The 10,156-nt window shown below is 36.2% G+C and overlaps 1 protein-coding gene across 2 annotated transcripts in view; it reads right to left on the reverse strand.

Annotated features, from left to right (window-relative positions):
* The window catches only part of LOC143152143 (synaptic vesicle glycoprotein 2B), a 28,283-nt gene extending 18,439 nt beyond the window's left edge, over positions 1-9,844 (reverse strand). The window contains exon 1 of one of the 2 annotated variants that reach the window (XM_076321950.1): positions 9,617-9,844. In XM_076321950.1, the coding sequence (XP_076178065.1) occupies positions 9,617-9,638 (22 nt within the window). In that variant the 5' untranslated portion in view covers positions 9,639-9,844. Of the gene's footprint in view, positions 1-2,634; positions 2,918-9,616 lie in introns of those variants that run through there. The other variant, XM_076321941.1, reaches the window with a different exon arrangement.
* Positions 9,845-10,156: the final 312 nt, after the last annotated feature.

The raw sequence follows: 10,156 nt of genomic DNA on the forward strand, positions 1-10,156 counted from the left end.
ACAACATTCCAAAATATTTAGCAACATCTCCACAATTATAGGATACATGTAAATATTATCGAACATATATGAGACTATTTGGAAAGAAAAATTCGGTCACGTCATATTTTCACAAAAAATGATTTAAAAATGATTTTCGTTGTCAAAAGAGTGGAATAAAATCCCTAATACATTAACAAACAAATTGATAAATTCTATGTCACGCAGACTGAAAGCTGTACTAAAGTCTAAGGGAAATCTGACTAAGTATTAAAGTTATTAAAAAATAATTATTTTCGTCAAAGTGCATCTGTACGAATACTTATTATACATATGTTTTTGGCAATTCTTGTTTCTTTGCTAATATTTCTGTAAAGAAATATAAGTTTTGTATTTTTTAAAAATGTAATGATTTAAATATCAGAAAAGGTACATTAAAGGAGTGGAACTAGAGGGGGCGGGGGATTAGAAAAGGAACTATGTACCAATGATTAAACAGATTACGATAATAATATTGCTTTACTCAACGATCTTACACATTTAACCGGATACAAAAATTTGGTAGTAAACGATGTTAAACGATGTTGATGAATGGCTCGTAAACGACACTATTTTAGAGAATGAAATGTGAACAGATGACAAAATTATTGACTCGATCGTACAACCCGAATCAATGAAACCAAATAATTTAAAAGCTTCGAGTACAGATAGAATTAAAAAAGTGAGTTATGTAGAAGAAAAGTTCGCACTTGAAACTACGATGAGATATGTGGAAGGGCAAGAAAATTCATCATCAATTGATACATTATTTTTGAGAAAGTGATTTGAAATGGAATAAAAGCGATAAAAAAAAAAAAGATCACCGACTTTTTTGTGAAAAATAACATTCAATAAATATTATGTACACATTATGCAGCATTATATTATATTTACATAGTGTGATTGTATATACGTATCGTATGCATATACGTATGTATAAATAATAAACATTAGAAATGTATTTAACACGTTGAGCGCGGAAGCAATTATGCTGTTTTTTGTTCAGTCAGCGCGCACCAGAGCAACGATAATCACTCAGCGGGGTATTCGATTGCAGAATATAGACAGAAGATAACGCGATTTTGTTTCACTTTCCGTTTAAACTATCAGAATGACAAACAGACGTATACGAAGAAATCTATACAGAAAATAATGAAATGGGGAACGGTAAAAAGGCGACCTTCAAAACATGATCGGTTAGAAAAAAAACGACGAAAGAAAAATGAGGACCACTTAAGCAAAGACATTGAAACGTTTTAATATGATTCACCAAAAAAGTGTACACGTATCTTTTTATATTAAATTAATTACAGCATTTGTTTTAACTGTGATACTGTCGATTCTTACGAACCAACGTCGTGCTCAACGTGTTAATATTAATTATTTTTTCTACATAGATAATAACCTATAAAATATGCTCTCGGATTAATCGGCCATTCATTTATCCGATCGAGGTCTGGTCCCGCAGGGGCCGGATAATCGGAAGAATACTATATTACATGATCTGGATTGCACTGCTATCTTGAAAACAATTTAACAACGGTAATACAGGCTCGAAAGATCTTTACGCCTTCTATCGCATCAGTTCATAACCGAACTGGGTAAATAATCGGTTGCATGTCCGTTTTTGGATTTAACAATGTTTACTTTAATTCTGACTTAAAAGTCGTACATTGTCGGGAAAGAAGGGAGCAAGAAATTAAAGTGAAACTATTGGCGGTTTTGTTTTCCAAACACGATGCACACGTATGAAAACTTGTGTCAGATATTGTACATCACCGCGAAGTGAGAAAATTCATGTTTCTCGTGAAAAAATCAAGAATAGGTTCTCACGAGCCTTCACAGATTGTCAACACGATTATAAATGGTGTTCTAATCGAAATAGGATTTTTTCTCAGGTCAAATTACAAGTATAACAAATTCTCCCTAAACCAAATGTCATAACACAGTCGCTAAGAAAGAAGAATAACACAACAATGACTAATCCTATAATCTTCATGTTTAATCAGTTTTATATCTTTCCTTGTAAGCTGCTTACGTTTTTAAATTTTGACGCTAATTGTACCAAAATTAATTTCGCACAATTCAGTTAATATTTGAACATACATTTTTATATTGTATTCTATGTATATTTTGGTGTTTAGTACTTTTCCATTAAATTTCACTCTTATATTCATGAAAAACTTCACGCCGTTGTCTAATGTTTACATTAATAACCTGAAAACGGTTATGAAGTCTCATGTTTTTGTTTAAAATTCTGACTCAACGACTAATCAGGCACAGGCTGCAAGAAGAGGATTCCGTTACCTCGTAAGCACCGTGTCTCTTGAACCTGTTAAACGCGACACGTACAAGAATTTTCTCAAAACTGATGCACGCAGCGAAAGACGTAAAACGAAATAAAGAGTCGTACGAGGAAACGAACAGGTTAACAGCGTACAACTCAACTGTGCCCCGTTAGGTTTGTAGATGCGGACGTGTATCCCGTTTTACGAACACAACACCACCGTTAAGTTTCAAAATTCGCGCAAAAAAAGGGTAGAAAAAAGGACATACGCGAATATACATGATACTTAGAACCGTCTAGAAAGCAGAAGACTGTGCGAGAAGAGTTACCTTGCAACGTGAACGCAGCGTCTCCTGCGACTAGCGGCTCGGACGCGGCTGGCTCATGTTCCAATCGAGCGATATCGCCCGACATCGTACGCGCGCGTAACTAACGCATCGCTGCGCCGACGCCGATCTTGCTGGTTTCGCGCTAGTCGCGCGGCCTTGCTCGGTACACGCCGCGTGTATCGTTCTCTGCGAGATCGCCTAGCCAACTGCGCTTCCCCTCTAATCAACTGCAATAATAAACTTGCCGCACGCTACCTTTGCCGTTGTTCCGCTTTTTTCCCCTCGTTCTTCCAATATTGCGCTTTCGCTGTGTATCGCCCGCGCGTCTATCTGCATCTACAGCCCGCGATCGGCGAGCCTCTTATCGCTCCGACACGGTGGACAGTTCTAACACCATACGAACAGACTGATAAGTGCCGAGATGATGCGAAACATCGATGGAGACGGATGGTTTGGAAACGTTATCGGGTCGTTCCATCAGTAACGTCGAAAAAGCTAACCTAAAAGCGCTGATTAAACGCAGGGACACGCTATTGTTACGCCGCGCGAGACTACGTAACCTCCAAACTCACTAAATCCCTTATAGAATTGTTTCCACAAGGGATGTTAAGGAAAATCTTTGCAAGGATGGAACGCCTAGGATAGAATCAAATATTGTTTTTTAAATATATATCAAATCGGGTTTTTAAATATATTGGATATTATTGTGGAGGGAGAAAATGGTTTATCTAGGAACGTCTGGATTTGGGAAATTCATGAAAGGGTAGAAAAATAAGTTGGCGTTTGTGAAATCTTAGCAGCGAGTTATTATATAGTCTACTAAACCATTGATTATTATTCAGTTATGAATAGTAATCCATCAGTCATCTTCCATTACTTTTGAAATGAAAAATACTGCCCTAACGGATAGGTGCTAATGTCACGTCACTTTGAACAATGTAACATAACCTATCATTTTTAAAATTCTGTTTGCATCTTCTCATGTTCCTTGCCCAATTTATGAGTATGAAATTTTATATCGTGCATGCACACTTTTTCTGTTAGCAATTCTTTCATAGTTTACGACTCGCGGCTAGTGAAATTGTGTTTTAACAAAAAATGAGACGCCCGTAAGGTGTGAACTACGTTCATAGCTACATGGCTATGTGACATGCAATGGTTGCTTACATGTCTCTAAGCAGTTGAATCCTACAGTAAATAATCTTTTAAATATTGATGGAATTTCATTAATCGGAAGAAAAATTATTCTAGAAGTACAGGAAACATTGTACAAAATTTAATCTTTCAATTTTTCAATAATTTTTATTGTAAATGTATTCGTGTATGCATCTCGATCATTTACATAACGTATCGAATGTGAAACATTTGTAAAATTTGTAAACATTTGTAAAAAATCATCTGAAACAAAAATACATAAATGTTATTGCATACTATTTGATACAAAAATCGGTAAAATATCTGGCCTACTCAAATATGCATCGTTACACATTGTAGGGTTAAAAAGCAACTGAAAAATTCGCGCTCGTAGCTTTGAGGGCGATGTGAATTCACGTGACATGATAATAGTCTCAGTCTGCCTTAAGAATCAAAGATAAGATACAACGATCCTCTTGTGAATTCTGATCATGTAAATCTTTTTTCTACGTAAGCTGACACGCGTCTCGTAACGTGTACCATGGTATTTTATATTAGAAGGATAAACGTACGGGTAAACGTATTATATTTGTTGTTGAACTTTTAATCTCGAGAATTATAGAGATCTAAAGGGATAATCTTTCTTTAATTCCACTAAAGCTCCAGACTGAAGACTCCGCAATAAAAATAAGCCGTTTACCTTTACGAAATTAAAAATGGATTGTTTTACCCACTAGATCTAATCAGTGAAGCGGTATCAAACCGGAGTATTAAAATTTTTTTAGAGAAACATCTGTAAATATTAGAAAGTCTGATTAAACACTCTTATAACGATCTTCTTCTTTCTAATCAACGATGAATACTTATCGACTTGTTTAAGTTTGACTTTTTTCCTGTCAAGTTTTTCAGTGTTTTCATACGGGGGGCGTCTAGTATCTCTATAGATTCAGCCGCTTATGGTTTCGTTTCAGAATTCATTAATTTTTAGACATATAAACATACAAGAAATAATTACTTTGTCATTTGAATGCTTCGCGAAGAAATTGTTGAACCAAAGGCACCGTAAACAAAGAAAGTTTGAAAACCTTCGGCTTGGTGTTAAGTAGGTACGTATTTACATCGGGGACTTCACTTCAGGACCGAATGTCGACTCTGATTCGCCATTGGAGCATTAACCTCCGAACAGTGACGCCATTCACTCTTCCCTTTCGTTCACCTCGGCACACATCCTTTCTGATACGCTGTATCCTTTGATTTTTCTCGTATTCTTTTAAACTCGCTTTCTAATCTCTATCCCGTCCGATCGTTTATACTTGTTTGGCAAATTTGTTCAAGTCTTTTAGTCCTTGGATTTCGCTAGACAAATGGATACTATCGTGGAAAGATGGAGTGATAACAATGAAGCTTCCAAGAACTTAACGACCAGCAGATGTTAAATAGAAATTCCTCGAATTCTATGCTCGACTTATATAAGAAACAAAAATGTTATCGACTATAGAACGATGGGCGTACGTTTTAATTTACTTTTTACAGGGATCGTTAAAGCATCCGAGTACTATTTTAGACCCCAAAGATAAAGACAAGGCCGTGTAAACATTTTTTGTGTAAATCTGTTCGCAAGTTGCTGCTGTTCCGAGATTGTATAAATAATTTGCGTTGCTTTGATAATAATTTATATTGCATGGTGATTTTGGTTTTCTTCAAGTGAAGCGTACATGATGTTTCTTTGTAATTGGGGACACTTGTGAAAGTGGCGCCTCCAATTAAACATCGTTCTAACGAATATTTATATTTAATCCATTTTCAGTCGTAATTTTTCTGTTCATCTCCGTTTACTGTAAGATTTCTTTTATCTCGCTAGAAAACCTACTGTATTACGTTAAAATGTAAAAAATGTTTTTTCGGAAACTAAACTCATCGTTCGGTATAAGTTGTTGTTAATCCTTTCCTAAAATGTAAAATATTTACAATACCGTATCATACTTCAAAGTGCGTAATTTCATTCGAAAGCCGTGTATTCGTCAAATGTCTAATTTAATAATTTCTTTGAAAAACGATGCTTCGAATAATGAGATTCTCTGTTGATGTTACAAATTGAACAAAATTTCACGATTTCGGTTTATTACGGGAGTGCATTAAACAAGTTTTATCGCTAATTAACAGTGCAGATGCCACAGGAATTTAGTTCATAGTGCGATACAGACGGTAATTGAGATAAACTAATCTTCCCGATTGAAGCCTGGAAAAATTACACGAGAGGAAGATAAACAGCCATTCGAAGTTCAATGTTTATTTACTTGAATTTTTCTGTTAATACGTCGAGTCGGCTAATTAAAGATTATGCTTCTTTATTTGTTTCTCTGAATTGACGTGTTCCTGTAAGCTGACGAAAAACGATCAGATACAATTAACTTCAAATAGGTAGGCTTTTTCTATTGTTGTTGCTTTTTATCCAAAATGTGTCTTTTTTAATTGTACTGTCAGCCTAATGTCCGCCATAAATTATACACGATAACGTGTGAAACTTAGCTCGATGATATATTTTTTCAGAACAGTATACGTTTATTGTAACGTATAACGATACCAAACTCTAATCACTTCGTGTTATCAATGACGCACGATAATTTCTTTTGTGTAAAAAGCGTGCACGCATATGTGAAACCTACAGACTTTTTTCGAATGTGAGTAACATTCTATTGTTACTTGTAAGAAAAACATTGTCTGCCCCGTTTTCAATTTCAGTACACGTGGCATCGAAGAAACAGTACCCTTGTACCGTCATTGTTCTCAGCGAATGTTTAAAGTTTTGACCTTTGTTTCGAAATAAAATTAAAAACTCTAAAACGACCGAGTGACTTATTGTGCATTTACGATTACAAATGTCTACGTGCGCGTAATAAAAAAATGAATAAAGGCTTTATAGAGCCAGTGACAAATACGATGTAATACACACTAGTACTGATATTACGATACAGTTAAAGACAAATATCTTTAGGTGGATAAAGCGGTGAAAAAATATTCATAGATGTAGAAAAAGATCGTATTTTAATTCGAAGAGAATAGAAACTCTACAGTGGACCGTTGAAATTTTTACAAATCTATGTTACGGTATACAGTCGCAAATGGATGCTAAACAGTCGATTCTTTATCGCAACGCATGGCTGCAAGTAAGGGCTAATCGCAACAAACTCAACTGGCCGTTCAAGGGCATCAAGGCCGTTATCCCCATCATGATACTTCGCTACCTCCACCAATCGAGCTCTCTCTCTCTCTCTCTCTCTCTCTCTCTCTCTCTCTCTCTCTCTCTCTCTCTCTCTCTCTCTCTCTTCTGCGCAAACTCCGTATGCATTCGAGGTAGTACAGTCAAGTAGCCTCGAGCGAGCATAGTTCTACATCAGCTGCAGCACTATCGATGAGGTCGTACCACAATGTAGACGCTCGTTCAAAAATTTGCTGATCGTTTCAATAGCTCGTATCGCACGTTCAATTTCAATGATAATAAGTCTACTTGAAATTCATTCACGCGAGGTTCGGCACTCAGGAATTCACGTTTGATAAATCAATCACAATAATTAGAAGGAGCCACTTCACGCTACAGTAGCGCTTTATCGATTCTGATAAAGTCAATTGAGCTGATAACCACCGAGGCATTGATTCCACGTGTTAGTATCGGTGAGCCTCTAAATAATAGGCAAGCAAGCGCGGGCTCACGACAGCCACGCGCAAGTAGGAACGATAACGTGGAGAAGATTGCGTTTACAAACGTTGTTCTTAATTTTCGTCGACCGACCGAAATGCAGTCGCAGCAGGCTTCATTTCGCGACTGACTATTTTTGCCCGCGTGTCAGGGTGCTGAATTGAAACGGTGTCAAGAATACGAAGATGTAAGTAGTTGCGGTGCTACTGTTGACGCCGTGTAATCGCAAACAATGATTCCCTTATATCAAGGTGGCTGCAAGGTGGTAGTTTCTGCGCCTCACCATGTATCACGATAGAGAAGTACAAAGAGTATCGAGGAAAACGGGGAATGCTAAAATTGATTTATTTTCAGTATACTGAGCGTTAAAGTTTAAGGAAATGTTTGATGCTTAAGGAAATGAAGTTAACAAGAAATACAAATATATATATATATATATATATGTTATTAAATGCATTCAGTATGGAAGAAAAAGACACTTTGATGGATATGTACATCTAGTTCATTGATAGCAACGTGTGAACTACCTTTGCTATCAATGTTGGCTTTATTGCCAACTACACAGCAAATATTAAAGTTACATATATTTTCTATTGGACAACATACACTTTTTCTCATTTTAAATATTTGGCTCAGTTGCAATGAACGGGAACTATTTATTTTTATCAATATATGTACATTTTTTGTTTCCTTTTAATAGTTATCATGTATAACCCGTAGCTGGGTTTCAATTTAAGGTTAGGTTTTAACAACAGTATTGCACGTAGCTGTCTATCTGTACTTTCACATACGAGCAATACAGACATTTAATAATAGTAATAATGACATATACTTCGACGAATTTTTCATGTTTTGTTTAACATATAAATCATGCAGTACGAAAAGACTACGTACTGATAAATCGCATTGGTTTAAGTCTGTTTATTTTATTTCACTTGCAAATTGGTGGACGAATGCGCACGGTAGTATTATATCACTCGATAATAGGCTTATATTTGGCCAGAAAGATGCGATTGTTAATGCTAATTAACGATGAAGTCGATGTGTGTTTGTTTTGTCTCATGATTTCGTGAATATCGACAGGTGTCGTGAACTGTGATAATGCTTCTTAAATTGTAGCATTGTAAATTACGTATGTAATACAAACGTACAATTTTTTTACACGAGACAATATTGAGTGAAACTATGATATTGTAATCTAACATTGAATTATTAGGTTCAAACATCTAGTCACTCGTGATAATTGATAAGATCTTGTTCCAACGTGTACATACATAAAGTATTCTGTTTCAATCTACAGATAAATATAAAGATTCTGATAGATATCGAAAGGTTGTTGGAATTTTACGGAAAAATATCATTAGACGGAGACTTAAGGACAATTTGAAGTCAAACACGCTTTTCTTGAAACCCGAAGAACCGTTTCCGCCAGCAACGTGATAAAATATTATCTTGAAAAGGTCACCAAAAGAGTGATCTCATAATTATTACACTATTCTTTTACTCTTTCATTTAGTAGAAAAGTTGAATCAAAATTAGTTTACGTATAGGGTACAGAGATAAGTCAGTGTTCTTAATATTTCTTCAAGATTATGATTAAGATTAGAAATTCCCTTATCGTCATTGTGTCTATATATAACAATTGATTTCAAATAATTGAGTGAGTTTTATCACAATAGCTTGATACTTCTTCTACTTTGGTAGGACTTATTTTCAGCAATATTTAAAACAACTACTATATATTAACCAGAGCCAATCTTTGTCAACATTCAACAAGTCATCTTTTAGTACCTCAGTCAGTGTTAATCTCTATCGACCCCCAAGTTAACTCGTGTACTTCAATCACAGACAACTAAAATCAACTCTTACAGTCAGTCATTATCAACCACCAAGCCAACTCTTGTACACCAATCAATCTCCGAATCAACACCTGTATTCCAAACAGATTAAACCTCGTTCGTTCACTGAATCAATTCTCATACGTCACTAAACATTCGTCACAAATTAACTTCGCTCCGTCATTTTTGAATTCTGTTTAAACGAATCTATTACACGAACCGTAGCTCCAATCGCAAAATAATACACATCACTGAAGTCGCAAAAATAATTCGCTAAAGTATACTTGTAGACGATTGATTCGACTCATCTTACCTCGCACGCTTTCGATGTCCATTAATTCTCTCCCTGATGTCTCGGTGCGTGTGAAAACGAAGGAAGTGTGTATTACATTGCGCGCGACAAAGGTTACCAAAATCCTATTGTACCTTCTGAACGTTCAAGATGGACAAAAAGCGGAAGAAGACGAGACGAATTGAACACACGGGACCGCTTCCGAGGAACCACTACACGAAGTAAGGCAACGTTGGCCGAGTTTCGGAATTACCCACCGACAAAGCATCACTGTGTCGTTGTCCGAGGTTCAATGCCGAAGAAACATCGAGAGTCTCTAGCTGCGTTGGCATCAGACACTCTCGGCGCACATGTGCTGTAAATACAGCTGTGGAAATGATCACGATCGCCAAGCTATTTCGTCGACCCGTTATCGTCACGAACCCTGATCAAACGAAACGAAGGTTAACATTACTTTCTTCCGCCTGGGTTACGTCGAAACACTCGGATAATTGGCTATCTAACATTTACCGATATTAGAGCAAAGATATATCGAATCCAATCCATCGCAGACCGAATCTC

This window comes from Ptiloglossa arizonensis, chromosome 1 (assembly GCF_051014685.1).
Source record: "Ptiloglossa arizonensis isolate GNS036 chromosome 1, iyPtiAriz1_principal, whole genome shotgun sequence".
NCBI classification, from domain to species: Eukaryota; Metazoa; Arthropoda; class Insecta; order Hymenoptera; family Colletidae; genus Ptiloglossa; species Ptiloglossa arizonensis.